Source organism: Elephantulus edwardii, unplaced genomic scaffold (genome assembly GCF_000299155.1).
Source record: "Elephantulus edwardii isolate Elephantulus edwardi_28Jun2011 unplaced genomic scaffold, EleEdw1.0 scaffold00006, whole genome shotgun sequence".
NCBI lineage: Eukaryota > Metazoa > Chordata > Mammalia > Macroscelidea > Macroscelididae > Elephantulus > Elephantulus edwardii.
In genome coordinates this window covers 35,003,335-35,028,379 of record NW_006399756.1, presented here as the reverse complement: position 1 = coordinate 35,028,379, position 25,045 = coordinate 35,003,335, and the positions used below count along the sequence as shown (strand labels likewise).

General features: G+C 46.5%; 1 protein-coding gene and 1 pseudogene across 1 annotated transcript in view; one reads left to right on the top strand and one right to left on the bottom strand.

Moving 5' to 3' along the window:
* Window positions 1–25,045, bottom strand: part of TLL2 (tolloid-like 2) — a 186,126-nt gene that overhangs the window by 4,443 nt on the left and 156,638 nt on the right. The window contains exons 11-20 of the mRNA XM_006880077.1: window positions 23,887–24,003; window positions 22,707–22,852; window positions 21,070–21,265; window positions 12,067–12,192; window positions 10,477–10,637; window positions 10,016–10,196; window positions 7,021–7,146; window positions 6,035–6,162; window positions 1,935–2,148; window positions 357–607 (exon numbers count right to left, since the gene is read on the bottom strand). Of these exons, the coding sequence (XP_006880139.1) occupies window positions 357–607; window positions 1,935–2,148; window positions 6,035–6,162; window positions 7,021–7,146; window positions 10,016–10,196; window positions 10,477–10,637; window positions 12,067–12,192; window positions 21,070–21,265; window positions 22,707–22,852; window positions 23,887–24,003 (1,646 nt within the window). The remainder of the gene's footprint in view (window positions 1–356; window positions 608–1,934; window positions 2,149–6,034; window positions 6,163–7,020; window positions 7,147–10,015; window positions 10,197–10,476; window positions 10,638–12,066; window positions 12,193–21,069; window positions 21,266–22,706; window positions 22,853–23,886; window positions 24,004–25,045) is intronic.
* LOC102864775 lies at window positions 15,029–17,120 on the top strand (annotated as a pseudogene).

Genomic DNA, 25,045 nt, shown 5'->3' with positions numbered 1-25,045 from the left:
CCAAAAACCCACTGGAGGGTCAGCTTTGACTTGGTTCTGATTGGACAGCAATGAGCTGAGCTGAGCTGCTTTTAGCACAAGGCCCTCATGGGCCGGTCCCAGCCGCCTCACACTGTTCTCAGCGTTAGTGCACTCTGCTGCAGCAGGGTACTCCAGGGTGTTACTGTTGTTGTGTGCCACCGAGTTGCACCTGACCCATAGCTGACCTCCAGGGGTTTTTCAGAGGCAGTGCATGGCTGGGGAGGAGACTGCTCATCCTTCTCTCATGGTTCCTCATGCGTCTGACTGCACAGCACATGCACCAAATCACCCAGCCTTGCAGCATGCACCCTGGCCCCGGCACCCCCAGGACTCACCCAGGAGCCACAGAAGCGGCCGAGCCTGGGCGCCATGCTGTCGTAGCCGTCGTAGGCTTCCATGTAGTCGTAGCCACAGTCTGCCTCCTCCTCCACTTCAAAGGTCCGGAAAATCAACTCCACGCCATAGCCGTCCTCCGCCACAATTACCCAGTCACAGCGGGCCTGGCTCGGGTAGTTGTTGTCCCCAAACTGGGCGTGGGAGAAGAGCTCTTTGGTCTGCACCTCGGCCTTCAGCCTGCCCCCACACTCTGGAGAAAAGACAGAGCTGTGAGGCTCCCGGGGTGCTGGGAACATGGAGCCTTTGTCTGCCATTCTGTTGGGGTTTTTTTGGGTGTTTGAGAGGTTGGGTTTTTGTCTGTTTTGTTTTTTTTCCCAACAGAAATAGATTCACATATTTCTTTTCAAGACCTTTCTATCTTTGTAGTAGTTTTACTGTCATTGGCATCATTACTAATAAGATTCACAATGTAATCAGCCTCATGGTATAATAAACTGGACCTTCAAAGACCCAAGACCTTGACTAGATGCAGTTGGCCATTTTGTTTTGCCTGACTCATATTTTCTGCTCTAAAAACAAATTGAGGAGAAATCTGACTGCCACCAAGTTGACTCTGACTCAGAGACTTGATAGCATAGGGGAGAACCGCCCTGCAGGGTTTCCAAGGTTTCTTGACAGAAGCACATTGCTTCATCATGCTCCCACAAAGCAGTGGGGTAGATTTGAACCACCGGCCTCACAAGGTCCTGTTGTCAGGATCTGTAACTCTCAGCACCACAGGAGCTTAGCGGACCACAAGGAGCCACCTGACTTTACCAAAACACCTGCAGGGTGAGTGTTAGCATTGCTCCCACGGGTTTGAGCCTCAGTTGGTAACAGTTTAGTGTCTACAAGAGCAGAGACCGTTTTTCTTGTTGGGAATGCTACTTAACAAAGCAGATATTGGATTTTATAAGCCCACAGCTTTCCCTCCAAAGGATTCAATAAAGCTTTTTAAATTTTTAATGAAACTCAAAAGAAGCCAGACAGTAATAGGTTTTTCCTTTATTGAAATGGTTCTTAGGAAGAAAAAAGGTGCTATTCTTTACCAGTCAACTCCAGGACTTTGGGGTTTCACAGGCCTGCAGAATTCCAAGTAAACTTTTAAAAAGAAGAAAGGGAGGAAAGGGGGGGGTAACAGGCCACCAGCAAAAACATGGGGACCTTATTTAAATTCTTTTCAGTTATGGACATTAATGGAAAGCAATCTTTCCCCTTTTAGTTGGAAACCCCACTGCCATCAAGTTAATTTCTTTGCATAGCAACCCTGAAAGATTGGGTAGAGCTGCCTCATAGGTTTCTCTCCTAGACTGTGAGACTGTGATCTTTACAGAAGCCACCACGGGCTTCTCCCACAGAGCTTCCGGTTAGCGGCCAGATACTTAACTGCTACATTCCAAGGCTCTTTTATGACAAGAAGGGGGTGGTCGACGTCTCATTGAGAAGGAACATTTTATCTCGCCCCCCTCCTGCCCATCGCCAGTCTTTGATCTCCCCCTCGCCTCCCTCTATCCCCGTGGGTGGCCCCAGCCCTGTACCTGTGCTGTGCATCGCCTGGAAGCCCCTCCTTTGTACCGAGGCATCAGAATAAAACTTGAGGAACAGGCTGCTGCTGGAAGCCACCACGGGGGCTGGCTTCTTACTGCCACAGAAACGGCCGAGGATGGGGGCCAGGCTGTCGGGGCCATCGTATATCTCCAGGTGATCGTAGGCACATTCCTGGTGCTGTTCGATCTCAAACTCATTAAACGTCTGCAGAGGGAGAAGTGCAGTGAGACAAGGGCGCAATGTGCAGCCAGGGTAGGGGCCCTCTCCAGAGCTGGGAGAGGAGAGTGTGCACACGATGCACATCTGTCCAGGCTGCCGGGCAGCGTGCACATGACACCCATCTGTCCAGGCTGCTGGGAAGCGTGCACACGACGCACATCTGCCCAGGCTGCTGGGTAGGGTGTGCACACGACGCACATCTGTCCAGGCTGCCGGGCAGTGTGCACATGATGCCCATCTGTCCAGGCTGCCGGGCAGTGTGCACACGACGCCCATCTGTCCAGGCTGCTGGGTAGGGGGTGTGTGACTCAAGGAGACCGTTGGGGGCATTAGGGAAGGTCTCTACTTGGAAGATGGAATCACTTCACGTCCTCTCTTTTGTTCTCCCAACAAGCTTGTGAGGTAGTTACACAGACCCTTGGCTTCCTCTGACAAGTTTGCAGATGAGGTGGGGGTGAGTGGAAAGTCAGAGGGATTAAATGCTTGTTGACATTTGACAGCTATTAAAGCACAGAACTGGGATTCTGACTGACCTCATCCGTGTTCCTACCATATCTCAACTTCTTCCTCACTTTGCAAACAAGAGGCAGCCACGACTGAGTGCTCACAGAAGCTATTTCAAGTACTTTACACGTGTGATCTCAGTTAATTCTCACTACCCTGTGAGTATACACAACTATAATTCCCACTTTATAGATGAGAAAACTGAGGCACAGGAACGTCAGATGAACTGCCCACGAGAGGAGCGGGACCATACCCTAGATGGACTGACTCCAGAGACCTCAGCACTGGATTGCGTGATTCTTCGGCACAAAGGATGCACACGAGGCTAGACTGCCAGTTTCTTTCATGTCAAGCCCTGTACCAAGCTTTATATGGGTGGAACCTTACTCAATTCTGACAATTCTATAAGGGAAAAAATTTTCAGAAGAGGAAACTGAGTCTTAGAGAAGTCAAGTGGCTTATCTAAGCGCACACATCCAGAGAAAGCCAGAGCTGGACTTGACCTGCAGCCAGTCTGATGCCAGCCTGTACCCTAACTACCATCAGGCTAGCTTGCCTGCCTCCTCCTTGTCCTTCCTAAAGACTTGAATAAATGGTGGACCAGCCTTGGGCACTGAGTAGAAGAGCCTCACAATTCTAGACTGACATCAGGTGGGCTTTTGGGGGTCACAAGTCCCCAACTTGAGTGTTAGGTATATGACTGATGCTATGCTGTGATCTCTGCACAGGGGGCTTAGCATAAGGAATTCTGGCAGCCTAGTGGCAAGAAGTTGCATTGCAATCCCAAAGGTACATGGTTTGAATCCACCAGATGCTCTCTGGAAGAAGGGTGAGCAATCTCCTCCTGTGGGATTAAATGCCTCTGAAAACCCACTGGAGGGTCAGTTATGGGTCAATTCTGACTCAGTGGCAAACAGCAACAGTAGCAATGCTGTGCATATGACCCAGGGCTATGAAGGAGATGGACTGAGGAGAGAGGAGACAGCAGTAGATGAAGATTTGAGCCAAATGACAGAGCAAGACAGAGGGCAATGGTAGGAGAGGTTTTCTACTGAAAAGAGCAGGGTCGGGCTCCCAGAGCAGGGACAGAGGTTGGGGTAGGACGCAGGGGCCACAGCGGTGTGAGTTTTCAAAGGAAAGAGTCTTCCTATGGACATAACTCAGCACACCTATGAGAACCAGAGCTTTGGGAAGGTAAGTAGTGAGTGGAGACAAAAAAGCAGAAAACCAAAGAAGAGTGGCTCCAGGGTCTGTGGGTGATGCAATGGGGGAGAGAGGTGGACCAGGGAGGCAAGGTATTCCCCAAAGAGACTTTGACATCCTACTGCTGGGTCAGTATCTTGAGAAATATGCAGCTCGCAGTTTTCCTGAGAAGTGTTCAAGTCACAATCACTATAGCCATTTCCCAAGACAATGTCTTTCTAAAATGAGCACATGTATGTATAAACCTCATCAATTTTAGGTCTCGGTTAGAGAGCTATGGCCCCTGTGAACGACTGCTTTAGTTTTTTATCACTACGAAAAATATACAAAGAACTGGGGGGGGGGAGAGGAAACAAAAACAATACACGTCTGTGGCAACTAATAGAAACAACTAATAGAAACGTGTCATCTTTAAACACAAGTGACATGGCTTTTAGTCATGCAGGTTGCGCGTTCTCACCGCCAGGGGGCGCCGGGCCCTCATTAGCATAATAAACTTCTATTGCCATTGCAAACATTGTCCAGCAGATGGCAGTCTCGGGAAAGGAGTGCCTTTTTCGAAGTACAGCAGCTTTGAGGCCATTCTGTCTGACCCAGGAAAGATGTCAAAAGTCTTTGATAAGGACAGCCCATGACTATGAGGTTCCCGCTGCTGCCAGGCCATAGGCTGGCTCCTGCCTCTGTCAGGTTTGCCCTGCAGAGTGTGCACAGACCACCTTGTAGTCTACAGAGCTATCTTTTTTTAAAAAATGTATTTTATTAATTTTAATGAACATTTACAGAGATTTTGGATTTCCATTCATTCATTGTTGCACTTTTTCTCTCTACCCTCCCTTTACCCCCAGTTCGTTCTTCTCTTCGAAAAGCAAAATGATAAACTTCTTCATTGGTATACAGAGCTATCTTTGACCCTCTGTGTACCAGACCCAGCACCTCGTTAGCACCAACACCTGGGTTCTAGCCTGGAACCCAATCTCAGAGCCTCTCACTCATCTCCCGTCTCTCCTCTCCTTACCTCTGCCTGTGAATAAGCGCCCTGGAAATACCTGAACAACCCTCCCTTTATCATCCTCTTTGCTTATTCTTTTCCATTCTCTTCACAGTATCAGTCCATAATTCATAGGAACATAAACACAGGCTCCTTAAGAATTACTTATCTTCAGAGCTGGAAAGCCTCATTGAAAACTACTTGCCTGTCTGGAGTATATCTGCTCCAGTTGGTAAGATGCTTTGTTTTACATACTCCTTGATCTGAGAGTATCCACTCACTCACTGCCCTCGAGTAGGAAGTGACTCCTAACTGACCATCCAGTGGGTTTTCAGAGGCAGTAAATTGCACAGGAGGAGAACGCCCAGTTGTCTTGCGTGAGGCAACTATCGGATTCGAACCACTTCCTTTTGGATTGGCAGTGCAACTCCTTACCCATTGGACTGTACCTTTCTTGGGAGGCCCCAGGGTATAAGAAATGTGACTTAAGGAGAGACACATTTCCCCTTTGAGGATGGAGAGCCGATCACAAATCATATGTGCGCATGGGACTTTATGTAAATGCATGGATGATTTTTATTATTATTAATATTCAAGAGGAAATTACTATAAAGAACACGGAATCCTATTGTTGCTTTTAATGTAAGTAGTAGATTATTAATAATAAAATTTCATTTGAGTAGTCTGAGACAGAAAAAGGGTAAATAATTTTTTTTCTTGGTGAAACTGTATATATTATTGGATGTACATAGAAAGTTTCAAACGATTCAGAATAAGAAAAATGTTCAGAGGGGTCTTTTCTAGAATAAGCCTTTTAAGTCTCAGCTTCCAAAGTTTTGTACAGATTAATTTTCCCCCTTCGGAATGCACAGATTTTGTAAAAGTTTTCAAACCATAACAACTGAAGAAACAGCATCATTGTAGATCCACGTGGTGTGCACCACCCTGACCTCCAACATGTACCATTGGGATTGGATACTCATTGCTTCTTGAATTTCCCTCATATGCTACCTGTGCTGTAGACGTTATTACACCTGTTTTTCAGATAATCTGATACCTGAATCGTAGAGTAACTTCCCCACGTTTCAGAGCTGAGGAGTGACAGAGCAGACAGCTGAATCTATGACTGTCAGATACCAAAGTCCGCATTCTTAATAAATCACGGCAGCGACTTACAAGTTTCACCCTGTGGCCTGCAGTTGAAGAGATATTCCAGGTACACTCCCTCCGGCTGGGGTATTTGTCCGGCCAGTTGGGACTCGCTAGAGTTCCCTCAGCACTGCTGATCTTGTGCTCACAGCCAGCTGTAGGGAGAAGGGATAGACAGCAAGAGAAACACGTCATTTGTGGGCAGTCCCACAGACTGTTGAGGAGGGGAGGACTGGGGCCTCCTCTCACTCCCCTTTGTCACATGGTCTCTGTCAAATGTGGGGCAGCCCCGGATTTGCTCATTTATTTGATGATGGCTCCAGAGTCAAGTCACAGTTCCTACAATTAACATTCATACTGCAGTTTTGAACTCATAGTGAGCCTGTACGACAGAGCAGAACCGTCCCACAGGGCTGTAATCTTTCCAGGAGCAGATCCTCAGGCTGTGTTCCCATGGAGTACCTGGTAGGTTTAAGCCACTAACCTTTCTGTTAACTGTGGGCTAACCATTGTGCCATCAGGGCTTGTAACTTAAGCTTTTGTATCTGTGGAAGGAACACCACAGTACTGCCCACCTTGTAGAGGTAATACATGGATAAAATGAGATTGAGTATGTAAGTGGTAAGTGCTCTCTTAACACTGGCTGGCAAGGATCTCTGTCGCTTTGCCTTCCATCGATAGACTTAGCTTTACAGAGCAGTTTCCTTCTGTGTTCACCAACTGTGCTCTGGCTACAGTGCTACTAGCAGAGGACCCCACAATCTGCTGAGAGGGTAGCATTTGGGTCAACAGCAGGAATGAATCTTCCTCTGTGTTGAGCATGGTGGTGAACGTTCTGCAGTTGTCCGCTCACTTAATCCTCCTCATTCAACCAAATAAGAAAATAGGTTTAGAGAGCTAAGAGGCTTGCTGGGAAGGGGCGGAGCCAGGAACCGAGTGCAGGCCTGCCTGGTTTTGAGGTACACGCAGGGCACCCAGGCTCGCCCCTCCCTGTGCGCCGGGCGCAGTCTCACCCTCTTTGCAGTCGAGCCCGTTGTCGTGGAGCCGGTACCCGTTCCTGCACCGGCACAGGTAGCTCCCGAACGTGTTGACACACTCGTGCTGGCACCCGCCGTTGTCCTTGGCGCACTCGTCCTTGTCTGGGGAGACCAACAGACTCAACTAAGACCAACTGCCAGCTTGAGAACAACCCCCCCACCCCCTGCCCACAGTGCAGAACCTCCCTCCTCACCCCCCACCAGTCCTCGCCCCCCACCAGAGTCCTGGCTGATTCCCACCTGACTCTCCTTTTACAGAGGAAAATGGATGAGGTGGGAGGGAGGGAAGCACTTGCACAACCCTGTAATGTACTGAGTTCTTCATTTCCTCAAGCATTTAAATGTTCTCTGCTTTCCCAGAAGAGGAGTTCGCTGAAGGACAAGATGATGATGATGATGATAATTGTTGCTGTTGTTATGTGCTGTCGAGTCGTTTGTGACTCATAGCGACCCTATGTACAACAGCCCTAAACCCTGCTCTATCCTGTGCCAATCGCACTGCCTCTGACACACCCATCCGGATTACCCCAGTCACTGAATCAATCCACCTCATAGAGGGTCTTCCCCTCTTGCGCCGTCCCTCCACCCTCCCAAGCATGATGTCCCTCTCCAAGGACCTGTCCCTCCTTGTAACATGCCCAAAGTATGTCAGACGAAGCCCCAGAATCCTTGCCTCCAAGGAGTTGCTTGGTTTAATCCTCTCCAGGATGAATCTGTTTGTTTTCTTGGCAACCCACGGTACATTCAATACTCTTCTCCAGCACCAGAGCTCAAAGGCATAAATTCTCCTTCTGTGCTCCCTAGTCATGGTCCAACTCTCTGAGGCATAACAAATGACTGCAAAGACCATGGCTTGTATCAGGCGCACCTTAGTCTCCAGAGAGACACCGTTGCTCTTGAGTACTTTAGAGAGGTCCCTAACAGCAGACTTTCCCATCGCAATACGTTTTTTTATTTCCTGACTGCTGGTGCAAAGAGTGTTGACCGTGGAGCGGAGCAAACTGAAGCTGTGAACAATCTCAATCTCTTAGCCATCCATCCTGATGCTACCAATTGGTCCAGTGGTGAGAATCTGTCTTCTTGACATTGAGCCTCAGTCCATACTGAAGGCTGCAGTCATTGACCCTTCGCAGCAAGTACATGAGGTCCTCCTCAGTTTCAACAAGCAGGGTTGTGTCATCTACATAATGCAGATTGTTAATAGATCTTCCACCAATCCTGACACCACAATTCTGCTCATAGAGCCCAGCCTCCCGGATAATCTGCTCTGCGTACAGGTTGAAAAGATATGGAGACAGGAAACATCCCTGGAGTACACCCTTCCCAATTTTGAACCATGCAGTGTTATCCTGCTCTGTTCTGACAACTGACTCTTGGTCCAAGTATAGGTTTCACATTAGCACGATTGAATGTTCTGGGATTCCCATTCTTCTCAGAGTCAGCCACAGTTTGTTATGATCCACACAGTCAAACGCCTTTGCATAATCAATGAAACACAGATAGACATTCTTCTGGTATTTCCTGCTTTCAGCTAAGATCCATCTAACATCAGCTACAATATCCCTAGTACCACGACCCTTCTAAACCCAGCCTGGACTTCTGGCAGTTCTCTGCTGATGTGCTGTTCCAGTCGTTTTTGGATAATCTTCAGTAGAATCTTGCTTGCATGTGAAATCAATGATAGTGTTCTGTAGTTTCCACACTCAGTTGGGTCACCCTTCTTTGGAATGGGAACAAATATAGATCTCTTCCAGTCAGTTGGGCAAGTGGTTGTTCTCCAGATTTCTTGGCACAACTTGGTGAGCACATCCAGGGCCGCATCTGTTAGCCAAAATACTTCAATTGATAGTAGTAGTAATAATAATAATATAACAATAGTTAGAGTAATAAAAAAAATCATCATTTATTGTTGGAAGCAGGAGCGGCATCCACTTCCTAAACAACATGCCTGTGGAAACCCTATGAACTTTGAGAAATGACGATCGTTATAGAAAGGCTTCAGGTCTTCTGTTCATAGGGTCCCTAGGAGTAGTGCTCAGCTCGATGGCAATCAATAACAACAACATCATTTATTATTTTCTATAAATTGGGCACTGTTTCAAGCACTTTTCTCAAACAAACTCACAGAATAGGCTTGTTTGCTCCTTATTTGACCTGTTGGGAAACTGAGGCAGAGAACAACCAGCATGCACAAGGTCACTCTGAGCAAGTGGCTTGCGTGGCTCAGAAGCCTGGGTTTAGACTGGGCTGTAAGTCAAGTGACAGATGTCTTTATGAAAACAAGAGAAGATACAGAGAAGACAGCCATGTGACACCAGAGACTGGAGTGAATGAAGGTCAGAAGCCACCAGAAGCTGAAAGGCAAGACCAGATGCTCCTCTAGTGCCTTCAGAGGAAGTACAATCCGGTCCCCACCTTGATTTCAGACTTCTGGTGGTAGAGCACTGGTCTGTCCATTTGCTGTACAGAGGTAACACATGGTTTGCTGTTTGCCGAACACTGTGACCCTGATGTGCCAAATGTGATATGGGTCACCCATGGTGGACAGTGTTTGGTGGAGCTCCCCGATTAAAACAAGCTTGGGTGCAGGAATGGCATCCAGTTCCGTAATAGCTTACCCCTGGAAACCCTATGAACTTGGAGAAACGATGAAAGTTCTACAAGTGTTCAGGTCTTTCGTTCGTAGGGTCACTATGAGTTGCCTATGAGTCGACGACATTTAACAGTAACAACGGCCTCCAGAAGGGTGAAAGAATACATTTCTGTTATTCAAAGCACCCAATCTGTAATTGCTTGTTGCAGCAGCCACAAGAAACTAATACAGCCACCAAATAGAAAACTCCCAGAGCCAAGCAGTCAAGGTGGAAACATTGTGTGGGGAGGGGCTGGGCAGAGAGGAGCTGGCAGGTCACCAAGGCTGGAGCCTGCCAGGCCATTTGTCCCTTAGTGCCTCATCTCCTAGCCCGCATACCTGAGAAGAAGTGGGCCCTGAAACCACGCTTGGAGACCGTGTTGTCCGACTTGAACTCTACCCGCATGTTGTTGCTCTGCGAGGTGATGACCTCGGGTGTCTCGGAGCCGCAGAATTTGCCATGCAGCCTGGCATCAGGGGACAGGCCACTGCGCACCTCCACAAAGTCATACTTACAGACCTGCCAAGGTGTGAGGTGAGAAAAGGTATGGCGTCTGTATTTCCCTCACTGGTTCCCCACATGCTGCTGTACCCCCACCTGGGAGGTGAACCCCGCTAGCTGGCCAGATCCACTCAGGCAGGTTCTGGGGAAGGGCTCCTGGCCGGATGTGAGCCTCTATGACTCTCTGAAGTCCCCATTCCAGCACAAGCCAGCTTCCTGCCTGTTGCTCTCCTCCTGGGTCCCCAGTTTTGAGCCCGATTTCAACACTGTGCCAGAAAACCAGAGTGAAGAAACGTACATCATTGCCTTCCAGCTCAAACACTTCAAACTGAAGGGAGATCCGGTACTGCATGGGGGCCACCACCTGCCAGACACAGTTTTTGTTTGTGGGGTATTCTTTTGGCCACCCAGGGCTGGTGATGGTGCCGTTCAACTTGGTAATGAAACCACCACAGGCCACTGCAGGAGAGGAACAGACAAGAATAATTTGGTTTTAGTTACAAGTGACTGTGATTCCCTGAAAGCAGCAATAAGCTGTGTCATTCTTTAATAATATTTTTTAAAATATTAGACTTAAAAATATTAATCTGAACTGATTAACTCCATATCTTTTTTTCCTAGTCTAACTGTAACAACTGAGGGTTGTGGGACATGTTTTTACTGCAAACAATGATGCACTTGTTTTATCTATGGACACAGCTGGAGACTCCACATCTAGGGACCAAAGGAGAATTAGAAGTGTTTGCACCCACGTCTGTCATATACCTGGTTGACAGGAGCCAGGTTCACGCAGGTGAAAAGAGAAACAGGACAGTAACTAGGACAAACTGAATGACTGAAGTCTGGATCAGCAAGTCACTTCAAACATGCTCCAAGGTTTTCTTTGTTTTGATATTTTATCTTAAAAGCTACATGAACTCAAAGAAGAAACTATGGCACCAATAGCTCAGACAAACCATGGTCCATGGTCTCCTCTATCCTGAGACCAGAATTAGATGGTGCCTGGCCACTGACTGTTCTGACCAGGAATATATCAGATGGTCCTGGATAGGAATGTAGAAGAAACAAAAATTCTTAAAGGAAACAAAATGCCAAACTTACTGGAACAGTAGAATGTGGAGGGAAGCAATAAACTCTTAAAAGAAATAGTATCAACTTGACTGTGCTCTTAAAAGATCTGTATCCTTATCTTAGAAATGTTTTTATATAAATATGCTTATTACTTATATTTATTTATATATACAAATATTTTTATGAATATAAATAGCTATTTCTCAACTCTTTGAGCCCAAACAGTCAACATTTATCCCAAACTAAAGCTGAGAAGGCATTAGGGGGCCAGGAAGTTAGATTAATGGAAGATGAACAATCAGAATGCAAGTAATGAGAATGTCTGGCACAGTGTGAAAAATGTAACCAATGTCATTAAACATTATTGCTGTTATTGTTACGCCAAACTCAACACAGTAACATTTAAACAAAGACAGCTATGTGAGTTTTACACCTTCGCTGAAGAAAATAAGTCAGGCCGCCAAGTTCATTGTTTCTAGGATGGAATCTATGTCATTTTAACAGTCAATGTGCTCTGCAGATAACCACAAGTTGGCAGGTTGAGTCTCCACAGAAGTACCTCAGAAGCAAGGCCTGGAAGCAAGGCCTGGTGACTGTTCTACAGAATCAGGCACTCTGGTGCACAGTCCTCTGCCAACACACACGTGGTCACTGTGACTCGACGGGAACTGGGCACTGGCTCTGAAGTTATTGCTCCCTCGGGGAAATGAGTGGACCTCCCACCACCACTGAGTCTTTACTTCACAGCACACCAGCTGCCCCGTTTCTCAAGACTTCAGACCCCAGCCCCGCTCGGCTGAGCAGATGCAACACTCACCTTCACAGGCCTTCTTATCCGCAGCCAACTCGTAGCCAGGGTCACACGCACACTTGTAGCTGCCCAGCGTGTTCACACAGCGCTGCTCGCACCCGCCGTGGTCAGGCCACGAGCACTCATCCACTTCTGTGGGGAAGGGAAGGCGACCTCAGTGAAACCATGACAAATCCACCGGGTCATATTCCCCACTCTCCGCTTCCACATCCCACACCTACTTCAAAGGAAAATGAGTTACAGTCAAGTGTCTGGTAAGAAAAGGAATGGTTCCTTGTGGCCCACTTTGAGCCTGGGATACTGCTGCCATGTCCTGAAGGAAATGAAGGACAGGTCCACATCGGTAGGGATTCAATTTTGTCCTTAACACTATGTGTTGGAGACGTGGCCCTGGCAGCTGTAAATGTGCCCCTATTTAGAAACAGGTTTTTCCTTTTTTATGTTAATGAGATCACACCAGCACAGAGTGGGTCCTAAACCTCATCACTTCTGAGTGAGGACATGAGTAGAACAGAGAGACCACACTCAGGGGAAAACGGATGCTGAGTGTGGACCCATCTATGAACAAAGGAGCATCAAGGACTGCCAGCCGTTCCCAGAAACTCGGAGAGGGACTCAAAGAAGGATGCCACATGCCAAGGATTCACAGCCTCCAGAAAACTGACAGAGAGGTGGCGGAGTTGGTGGTGGGGTCTTCAGCACTGGCACGGGTCTGGTCTATGTGTCTGGGGCCATTAAATAACAAGTGGGCAGCACAGTGCTTTCCAGAAGAGAAATAGGAGTGAGTCACTGGAGTATGTTCCCAGACAGACCCACTCACAGAAGAAAAGAAACACCAAAGGACCCAAGTTCTAGACATTTAAGAGAAGATGCCCAGTTAGGGGTAAAGAAAACAATCATATTCTCTCTTGCCAACTATGGGACATTTGTCACGGAATGAGTGTGATCTAACAGAACTGGAGGAGTCCAAAGAACAACGAAATCCTGAGCCACCTACCTCCTCAAATGACCAATCTGGGATAAAGAATGTGGGAGTAGGGGTAGGTTTCTAGCACCCTGGGAGGCTGGATTGGGGGGAGTATGAAAGTTGTGCCCTAAGTCCTGAAAGATCTCATTACCTCTAAACTAAAAGGACTCAGAATCTCTTAGAACTGGAAAGACCTGAACAGCTATCAAGTCCCTTCAGGCCTGCCTCTTAAGGTAGAGAGTCTCTAATAGCATTCCTTAGAACTTTTCAGATTCTGCTTGAAAATTCCCCAAACTGGAAGAACTCTCACTACTTTTCAACGGTATTTCTTGGATCAAAAATCTGGCTCCTTGCAACTTTCAACCCAATGATGTTCGCTTTGTAATGTAAACCCCTCAACCATTATGTCCCTTCTACTCTGTCCTTTCCTAACTCAAACAAATCCACATCCTTCAAACTTTTCCATGCTTGCGACACACGAAATCCCCGAAAATCTGGTCACACACCCCTCCAGGTAAAAGAAAGACTGTAAACATCTCATTATTTTGCACAGCGGAGAATGAATTTTGGTTAAGTCTAATTTACCATGAGGGAGCTCTTGTGGCCTAGTGGTAGGGAGTTGCATTGCCAACTCAAAGGCATGCAGTTCGAAACCACCATCTGCTCCATCAGAGGAAGATGGGCAGTCTCCTCTGATGCAATTGACTGCCTCTGAAAACCCACTGAAGGGTCAGCTATGGGTCGGTTCCAACTTGATGGTATTCAACAACAACAACCACCACCACCACCACCTTATTACCAAGCCACCAGAGCTCAAGACAAAGCCTTAAACAAAACTTTGGATTAAACAAAGTTAGGATGGCAAGACTGAGTTTCAGGAAGATGGTCTATTCAAGGCACTAAAGTTGTCTACATTCTAAACTAAAAATGAAAAATATTAAATATGCTACAATGGTAATAATCATGTAATGTTTACAATATGCAAAGCACTTCTTAGAAAGTTGCTAGTCGTGTAGAAGTGCAGAAGGAGGAGACCAGACAAAGTAGAGGAGGAGAAGAGTAGGCAATAAAGATTAGTGAAAAAATGCCAGTTTTTAGAGTGAGTCAGAGACCGAGATTGGTCCATTCCCACATCTTCTACCAGGGAACTGAGTGGTCTCAGACTGGAGACTTATTCTGAGTGTCCTTCCTGTTTTGAAATTAGAATAAAAACATCTGTTCTTAAGGCTGTGGTAAGACTGAAGACATAGGTAAAGAGTCCACTATGTAGACAGTTGATATTACTATTACTATAGAACACAGTATAGGGAGAGCTGGTGGCTTAGTGGTAAGGAGTTGCGCTGCCAACCCTTAGGCATGTAGTTCGAATGGACCAGCTGCTCTGCAAGAGAAAGCAGGGCCATCTCCTCCCGGGTGATTTACTGCCTCTGAAAACCTGCCAGTAAGTCAGCTAAGAGTCAGTTCCAACTCCAGGGCACACAACAATAGAAGGCAACGGAGTTGTTTCCAAAATTGCAACAGATACAGTGACACAATGAGGAAATGAAAAAGGATAAGGTTACCTGGGTATGCCTTTGTCTGATGAGAGTGGAGTAGTGGGGAGGAGAGGGAGACAAGGCAGGAACAGACGGGCAAGAAGAGAGCGGCACAGAAGATTCTAGAAACTTGACTGAGGGGCATGAGGGATGGGGGAAGATGGTGGACAAAACTAAACTGAGAGCCCACCGGGAAAGCTAAGATAAACACAAGGCCATGTCCCAGCAGGTTTAATGCTAGATGACGTTGCAGCTGTGGGTAAGACCACAGATGAGCAAGTCTCTTAGAGCTCCCACTTGGAGGGAGGAAGGCCTGTGGGATGAACTTGAGACTGTAACAAGGAGAAAGTGAGTGAAACACTAACACTCTCTCCAGCAAAGATCAGTGGAATGTTTGGCCACTTACAAGCCTGATCCAACTCAGACGGATGGATGGCAGTGTACCTGGCTCCTCTGTGTTGTTCCCATGGTGGTGAAACGGCTCTACTCCAAGCCCACTGGCAGACAGATGTCTGCCCTGGGCTACAGTGGTCAAGGCCAAACTATCCAGGAGAATCTGCAACAGCATGAGGATGAAGGGAGTAGCTGGAAGTGGACTTCAGTTCTGGGTTCTTTCCATACTCATGGTGATATTGGTGAAATCAGGAAATGGTTTCTAGTTAGATAGTAAGATGGCTCAGGAAGGATCCCAATGGTGTCTTAAGAGTGGTGGAAAGACAGTGCCAAAAATTCAGGCTGGATTTAGAAATGGCTTCAGGAATATCATTGCTGATGTCAGATAGACCCTAGCCGAAAGCAGAGAATATCAGAAGATTGTCTGTGTTCTACTGACTACGCAAAAGCTTTTGACTGTGTGGATCACATGTTTGGACATATTGTAAGGAGAGTCCGATCCTCAGAGAAGGACACTGTGCTTGGAAATGTAGAGGGTTAGCATAAGAGAGGAAGACCTTCAACCAGATGGATTGACAGAGTTCGTGGAACAATGGGCTTAGGTGTATCAGAGATGCTGAAGATGGCTCAGGATAGGGCAGGGCACAGATTCATTGTTCACAAAGTCACTGTGAATAGTAGTTGACTGGACAGTATGTATCTCCAACAACAACTCAAGGCCACACCTCTCTGGTGATTTGAATCCACCAATGACTCCACAGGAGAAAGACGGTCGATCTCTTCCTCTGTGATTGAAAACCTACGTAACCCCAGTGGAGGTTCAACTATGAGTTAATTCCAATTCAATCACAATGAGTTTGAACAATTCTAATAATTAAATAGTTCAGAAACCAATAATCTGATACTTTTTGAAACCCAGAATACCCTCACCTTCTATATTCATCTTCTTCTATGGAATTGTCAAAATAAATAAATGGATCTACTCTTTAAAAAAAAAAAAGAGTTGTGGGGAGAGAAGTCAGGGTGTTTTCCTTAGCTTTAAGGAAACACTTTGTGGGAAGCCCACCTCCCTCACCAAACACCTCACGGTCATCCATTAGCACTGGACAGTAGAAGGCAGGAATCACGGTGGGGATTCTCACGTTCTCTATTCAGAAAGCGCAGGACCTAAGTGGCACCAGAAAAGTGAGGTGCTCTTCTTGCTGCTGGCTAAGCTGCTATCTGGCACCAAGAAAAGGATGCAGAGGCCAGCTGGCACCTTGGTCAGTGTCAGCCACCAGCTGGACCCTGGCAAAGGCCTTCTGCCAACTGGCACCAAGGCAAGAGCTCCTTCAGCTTGGCCCAAGGCTCCTGCAGAGCATTCCAGGTTCTTTCCCTAGGGAAGCACTGGACACGTGCACGGGCACTTAGTGTTCACAGAATATTTTACTGGTAACCTTGCTGGGAAAAGTCTGGTCTATTGAAATCGGATTTTCTTCATCTCCAAGCCGGCACCATCCAATCTAGAAGCCACGTGTAACTAGTGAGCACTTGAAATGCAGCTAGTCCAAACTGAGATGGGTCTTGAGTGTAAAATGCAAACTGGATTTCTAAGACTTAAAAAAACCCCACAAAACCTGAACCCTACCACTTCGACCTCTGCAACCCTTGCTGCTGCCGCAGAGAAGAAAGGAATCAGGAGAGTTCACGTCACCTGTCACTCAAGTCCTCCAGCCACGCCGCCCTGAAGAGTTTTAAGATATTCACCTGTGCCAAGCTTGCCTGCACCCCGGCTCTGATTGGAGCTGGATCCAGGGTTGCGTACAGACAAATAACTGCATCCGTGTTATTGTGACCAAAAGCTAGGCCTGGACAGGGCTCGGAAGTGTTTGGTGGGGCCCAGAATGGTGTGTCTCCACTAAACCAAAGAAGTTTCAAACCAGTGCAATCAGCAGAGACACTGATGATACTGCTGCCAAATTTATTGGTGCAGGAGCTCCAACAGTAGGAGTGGCTGGTTCTGGTGCTTGCACTGGGACAGCATGTGACAGCCTTCTCATTGGCTGTGCCAGAAACCCTTCACTGAAGCAGCAGCTGTTCTCAGACGCCCTTCTGGGATTTGCCTTGTCTGAAGCTATGGGTCCTTTTGTTTGATGGTTACTTTCTTGATTTTGTTTGCCAAGTAACAGAAATAACTGCTAAGAGATGTTGGCATTCATATTAATTATAGAATTGGTATAATTCTGTGTATCTTACTGTGACTCCAGAAACTGTAGTGTTGATGTCATGGAAATGTGCATTATTTCCAAAGTAATTTCATTAAAGGTGAAAACTTAAAAAAAAAAACAACACAACCCAACCCCACAAAACAGTAACTCAAACTCATTGCCATCAATTCAGAACCAAGTCATAGCTGACCTTTTACGGGGCTTTCGGAGGGTTGTAAGTAACCTGGGAGAAGACTGTCTATCTTCCTTCCTCAGAGGTGCTCGTAGATTCCAACGGCTAAAGAGGCTTCACTTCAGGCTTAGAAGTCCAACTCCCTACAGACTATGCTATCCGCGCTCCCTTTCCAGGACTTAGTAAGGAAAAGACCATGTAAAATATCTCACCAATAACATTTATATTAACTACATGTTTAAATGAGAGTATTCTGGATATAGGAGATCAAACAAAAGAGATACTGAAACTAATTTCACCATTTATTTCCTTTTGGTGAAGTGGCTACTACTATGACTTGTGCGGCCCACACTTGGGGCTTTTATTTCAGTTGGACAGTGATGCTCTGGACAAGTCTCCCAACTCACCCGCCCTCCCAGGAACCCTGGAAGGCAGGCAGAGTACAAGTCATGGTCTGCAAAAGAGGAATCTCATCTGAGCAGCCTCACTCACCAGTGCACAGTACGTACTGAGCCTGCTATATGCCAGAGATTGGGGCTAATCGGTATGACCCAGTTTGAGAAAGAAAAACTGACCTCCCCAAGTACACAGAGCTGGTAAGGAGCACAGATAGGTTCAGAACTTCAGATGCAACACACAGGGCTCTTTCCTACACATACAAATCTCGGAGACATTGTGGGTTCAGACCCTGACAACAATCCAGCAAATAACACAGTAAACATAGACACTCAGCTAGCTTTGGTTTCCCAGTGCACACGGAAGTTCTGTTCACAGTATTCTGTAGTCTACTGTGGCATTATTTAAAGTTTGGAATATTGCGATAACTAATAAAACATGGCACAGACATGTGACGTGAGCATGAGCAGGAGGGAAAATGGCACATATAGATTTGTTCGGTGCAGGATACCACAGAGTCTTCCATCTGGAAAGAACGTGGCGTCTGTAATGTGCAATAAATCAGTGTGGTAAAATGTGGCACACTTGTATACAGGTGGTACCAGAAAGGCAGTGAGGTGGCAAGTGTCAAATCAAATCACAAATAGTGAAGAAATAACCAAATCCATTCACTTTTCTTCTCTGTGTTTTTGTTTTTGAGCTCAGCAACAGGAAGTTGGGATAAAAGGGTGGATATAGTGGCCTACAGATCCAGGTTCTAGTTCTATATTTGCCACTTTAGATTTCTTTCATTTCTAAATGTGGGTACTAAAATGGCTATGCCAAGGAGGAGGATCTCTGGTGGCCTAGAGGAGATAAGTAGTTGTGCTGCCAACTCAGAGGTACATGGTTCATATTCACGTGCCGCTCTGTGGGAGAAAGATGGGCAATGTCCTCTTGTGCGATTTACAGCTTCTGAAAACCCACTGGAGGGTCAGCTGTAAGGCAGTTCTGACTCGACAGCATGTAATACCACCATCACCACCACCAACGGGTTGCTCTGAAGGTGGAGTGAGGTAACCTGGGTGATCCATTGCAGTTGGTACTTGGGAAACGTGTTTTCTTACCCCTCTGACAGATCCCAGTGGGTTGCAGATAGTCCTGGTCCCTCCTTTAGGATTCAGGATCAAGGTTTTCAAAATGCAAAATTTACAAATACCTAACATTAATCGTCTATAAATGTGGTTCCCTTCAGTCCCCTTTGACGTAAAAATAGTGTCAGATGGGGCACAAAGTCAGTGTAGGTGGATCTCAATCCACTCTCTCATCAAACCAACTCAAACTCATTGTCATCGAGTCAGAACCAACCTACAGCTCATTCTCCACTGGGGGTCCCTGGCTGTAAACCACAAGGGAGGAGATTTCCCATCTTCCCCGAGGGGTCATTGATGGACTCAAACCATCAGAGAGGTTCAGCCCTTGGGTCCATAACAACTCCCCAAGAACTAGGCCATCAACGCTCCCTAAGGCCCTCACAGGTGTCTAAACACCAAAATTCGCTTGAAGTAGGATTGGGAGACAGAGGCCTGCCCCCCCACATAACCAGGGGTCATGGCTTTGTCCCTAGTCTATCTGCCTGCCCGGACAGTGTCGCTCCCCCTGGTGTGTCCTTCACCCCGAGGACAGAGGCTGTGTGTTTCACAGTCTCCTCGGCCCACAGCAGAGCACAGAAACAAAGCACAGTGGTAAATGGGAAGGGAAAGGAACTCTTCTGAGCCATCAAACATGGAACCCTGGTGGCACAGTGCATTCCATTTTGGACTTGTTAGCTGAAACATCAGAGGTTCTGATCCACCAGGTGTCCTGCAGCGGAAAGATGAGGTGGTTTCCTGTCGTAAAGCTTTACTTCCTCGGAGGCCTGACGGAGCATCACCGTACTCCAACTCTGTGGCAGCTGGTGAAGCCATCACATCATAAAGGACTCACCACTGTACGATCGATCGGGTTACGCCATCAGAGGAGGCTGGTCACTGTGGTTACTGAGAACGTGACAAGGCTCTTACCTGAGACCCTCACAGATCACGTTAGCATTTGTTGTTGTTGTTAGGAGCCATTGAACCTATCACACAGCAACCCTCTGAACAATAGAGCTGACCCTGTCCTGTGCCGTCCTCACAATCTCTGACACACTCAAGCACATTGCTACAGTCACTGTGACAATCCACCTGATTAAGAGTCTTCCTCTCTTTAATCATCCCTCCACCTTTCTAAGCATGAGTGATGCCGCTCTCCAAGGAAGAGCTTCTTCCTAGCAACAGGCCCACGATCTGTGAGAAGCAGCTTTAGCACCTTTGCCTCCAAGGAGCACTCTGGCTGCACCTTGCATTTTTACCGTCACAGAGAGGAATATCCTTTTCTATTTCCCTGACTGGAATCTCCAGGAAGGTTGTCATATAAAATGAAGAATTCTCAGTTGAATTTGAACTTCAGATTTTAGAGAAAAACCTAAACATTTCTTAAGTATGCAGTAATGGATTCACACTAATGACACAGGGGCTGCAGCAGTGGGCTTGTGCGTGACAGCCAGCGTGAGGATGGGGCAAGGTTTACATCTGCTGTTCACCGGGTTGCTACGAGGTGCAGTCTACTGGTCGACCCCTATCAACAAGAACAACAACAGATTATCCATTGCTCTTCCAAAATGTAAATGTAATTGGGTATCTTCCTCATCTTTTTTTCTCCACTCTAAACCTCCAAACCCTAACCTATTCTTTTAAAAAATGTATATTAACTTTGTATCATACATGTACAGTAATGTATGAGCAAAATCAGGAAAGAGGTTGGAATGGGTCAGTGCCAATCAGTAACCAGTTCACTCAATGGAAACAATACATGACTTCAGACCTAGGACAATGAGTGACCCTTCTTATCTCTGACTAGCCATGACTGAAACGTAACACAAAGGCTTATTTTGGGGAATTAAATGCATCGTGCAAATCAAGAACCTTGTACTGTTCCCGTCACACAGTAGGCTATGAGTTAACTGCAGCTACTATGCAAACATTTCTTTCTGATGCTGAGTTTCACTGCAATTTGACCTAGCAGACTTATTAAATCTCATTTCCAAGTCCAGGGAGGGGCAGAACTGCGTGCCAAGTAGAAGCTAAGGCTACACCTGCTTGTTAGTCAACTGTGGCCTCTGTCGGAAGCCCTAGACACATCTCTAAAACGAGTCGCTGCCTCATTTCTGCAGGAAGTCTTACTGGATGCTAAGGTTCCGCATGTGTTTTGTGATTCTTAAGCCAAGAGGGCAGTAGCTCTTCCAGTGACTAAAAATAGAAACCAAATGCTAATTCATACCCTTGAAAAAATTGGCAGCAAAGCCTGCTTTATTAATAGAGCCATCAGACACAAACTTCATCCACATTCTGTTGGAGCTCGATTTCACATCCTCTGGTTTCTCATAGCCACAGAAGTGGCCAATCAGAGCGCTCTCTTCTGTGGGACCATCACGGATTTCCAGATAGTCATAAGCACAGCTGTCATGTCTTTCAATCTAGATGGAGAAACAGAGGCATGTGGGTGATTACAGGTGGCTGGAGGAAGAAGGGGTTTTTTAAAAATTTAAGATGAAGTCTAAAGTACTGCATAAGACCATTATTGTAAAAATAGAAGGATAACTAGTAAAACACCTACAGGAACTCAAGGAGAGGGGAGGGGGGAGGGGGAAGTGGAGGGGTGAGGACAGGTAAGGGTGAAACCACAGGGTTGCAGAGTTTGGTGGGTGGGTGGGGGAGCAAATGAGAAGGATCTGGGTGAAAAGACAGGGTAACAATGGGCAAGGTCCATTGGTGATTAATTTTATAAAACAATGCATGAAAATGATTGTATGAGATACAAAGTGAATGAAGAGTAGTGTGAAATACAATGTAAATAAACTTTGTAAGCAAACCAATAAAAAATAATGTAAAGTAGAATGTACATAAATGATTGTATGAAATACAATCTAAATAAAACATTGTGTAAAACACAATGTATATGAATAAAACATAATGTAAAGGAATTATTATATGAAACCCAATAAAAAGATTTTAAAAATTACAATATGACAAATGACATTTAAAAAAAAAAAGAATGGCATCTACATAACCTTCTAATCAAAGTCTAACCAAGAGGGAGCTCTGGAGGCCTAGCAGCAAGAAGTTGCACTGCAATCCCAAAGAAGCATGGTTCGAATCCACTGGATGCTTCACTGGAGAAGGAGGGGCAATCTCCTCCTGTACCAGTCAGATCTGATTCAATGGTACACAATAAGGAAAGATAAAAAAGAAGAAAAAATCTAACCAAGGGGGCAATAGGACACAAGTGTGTCCTGGGCTTCTCTAAGCTTTCTCCTACCCATAGATGCCAAGGATGAATCAAGCTGAGAGACTTGTTGCTGTCATCTGTCATTGGTTCCAACTCATGGTGACCCCACACAGAACAGAATCAAACTGTCTTGATCCTCAGCGCTTTCACTGGCTGAATTGTGAGTAGATCACAGGAGTTTCTTTCTCGTCCATCTTCGTCTGGACGTTCCCTAAAACTTTCCTAACATCACAGCAACAGGCAAGCCTCCACTGACAGCTGGGTGGTGGCTGGCTGCACATGATGTGACTGCAGTGGAGTCTCCCACACGGAAGGTGTCCACCGAAACACCATATGAGTTGATAAACATAGAAGAACAATTCCACAGCCTGGTTGGATCCAATCCTAGACTTGTCACGTCAGTGAATCCACCTTCTCCAGCAGTCTTCAGAAAGGACGCAGAGCAGTTTTAAAGGCTGAGAAGGTGTCAATCCCACATGCCTGGGTACAATTTACTAGAGGCTGAAGAGGACCTCTTAGTCTCCTGTCTTGAACCAGAAAATGAAAGCTCATCTTTACAGAGCAGAGAGAGTCTAGCTAAAGCGGGTGTTGACTTCATCTCTTGGGAAGACAAACTGAACAGCGCTCACCTCAAAAGCTTGGAAGGTAAGTCCCACGTGGAATCCCTCTGAGACCGTGATTCGCCAGACACATTCCTTGGAGGGTCTGTAGTCATCTGGGTAGTTGGGAGATTGAATCTGACCAGCATCTTTGTTAATGTCTCCCCCACACGTGGCTTCAGAAAGAGAGAGCACAACAAGAGGGGGGGGCGTCTCCCATCAGGTCAGTGACCACTCATCGCCACTAGGTGGCTCCACTTGTCAACTTTTTCATTTCTATTCAACAAAGATCTTATCTCCCCAAAAACACCATTTCAGGTTTTAAGTCTAATTTTCTTTTTTTGTCCCACCCCTACCCAAAGAAAATAACCATAAATAACCATTCATAGAAGTGGCCCTCTACTTTCACCACACATCAGATCATTTTTGGTAGATTTTTCAAGTTACGGAAGCCCGGGCCACATTTCCAGAGATTCTGATTCAAGTGCATCTGGGTAGGCTATTTAGGCAGCAGTAAAACAGATTCCCTAGAAGACGCATATGAGCAGTCAGGCTGGGAACACGTACACAAGTACATACGTGTACACATACACACACACACACACACACACACACAATCTCCTTGGTCAAAACAGAGCTCTGGTCTGTCCAAAGTGACAATAATTTAAAGCTAAAAGAAATCCCAGTAGTCTTTCTATTGAGGTGGGCGAGGGAGCCTCACCTGAGGAGCCCAACTTACAGAACAAATAAAAGTGTAACTGTCCTGGTGGCAGCTGCCTGGAGCCCAGCGCAACTGGTCCCTATGAGTCAACCATCATGGTGACCTCAGGAAACTAGATGGAAATTTCTGCTGTCACACAAAGTGCTCTTTGCACAAATGAGATAGATCAGCAGAAGTTCAGAGAGGTGAGGTGTTTCTTCAGACTTCCACAGCAATTCGGAGGCCACTGTCTTTGCATGTTATATGTCTATACTCAGGGGAAGCTGACTCCCTCACTGGACTGAAGAGGTCGCCCAGCAACAGGTACTGAGGTGGCTGGCCAGCAACAAACATGGCTGCCCTATCTAGTTCCAGAATGTGGGGGACAGCAGTGCACTGGGCTCTCGTTCAGCAGTGGCCCAACAGCAGCTCAGAAGGCTGTAGTGGAGAAGAGCTGCAGGGACACGAGAAGGACACAGTCACCCAGGGGCTCCTTCCACATGAACACACCTTCGTAGACAGCGAAGAAACCTTTGCCCAGGATGTTGCTGCTGCTGCGGAACTCCACCCAGAGGCGACTGTCCGTGGAGACGAGAGGCTCTGGGATTTTATCACCACAAAACCTGCCTGGAAGGGAACAAAAACATCAAGATGAATGTGGTAATACCAAGAAGGGGTTGTCGAGGCTCTTTTCTGCTAGACAAGGAGTGCATGTGAGTCATCTGGAGATACAGCAAGAAACCTGTATGTCAATCAGCTTTGCACAAAAAGCACAGTGAAGTTGAAAAACTATTCGTGACAGTGGAACACTCTTATCTGTTAACCCCATAATTACGTGGGTTAAATTCTAGACAAACAGCGTCCTCAGATGAGGGTGAAATCTGGCCTCTGCGCCCCCTTCCTGAACCTGTAACAGACATTGTGAATCAACTGCAGGACTCTTTCCTGCTGTCAAATGCCTCTGGATCCTTGACACCTCACTGCGAGGAACACAGATCAATGTGATGTCAGCAGCCAGGCATGATTTATTTTGCAATCTCGGCTTAGAGTTTTGGAATGGTGCACAAAACCCAAGTCATCAGTTTTTAGAATATTACTATTTAATGAGTATAAGCAACAGTCCTCGTGATGACAATTTATCCTGTGACACGTAGAGGATTCCGACAAAACTCACTGCCATTGAGTCAGAAGGAACCAACTCTTAGCTGACTCGCTAATGAGTTTCTGAGGCTGTGAATCACCCAGGAGGAGACTGCTCGCCCCTCATTCACACAGCACTTGGTGGCATCAAATCACCAGAGAGGCATGGCCTCGGGTTTAGCAAAGCCTTACAGACTACACCCCAGAGCTCCCTCACACAGGATTAGAAGATGCAACTGAAAGGGTGACGTGGTCTCTAACAAACCCATACTCCTCATTCAAGACTGACTTCAGTAGAAGTTCAGGTTCTAGTTAAAAAAAACATAGCAGTTAGAAGACAATCCAGGCAGTCCTCAAACCCACCAAGCCACCCCCTTCACAAGGTCAGCATCTCAGAGTGAACACGAGTGAGTGTCAAGACTTACAGTCAAAACTATAGACACAGAATACTTGATGCATACGAGCAAATTTTCCCATCCTAGATGAAGAAGGCAGGGGCTATCTGGTGTGCAAGGATTGCTCATAGGAG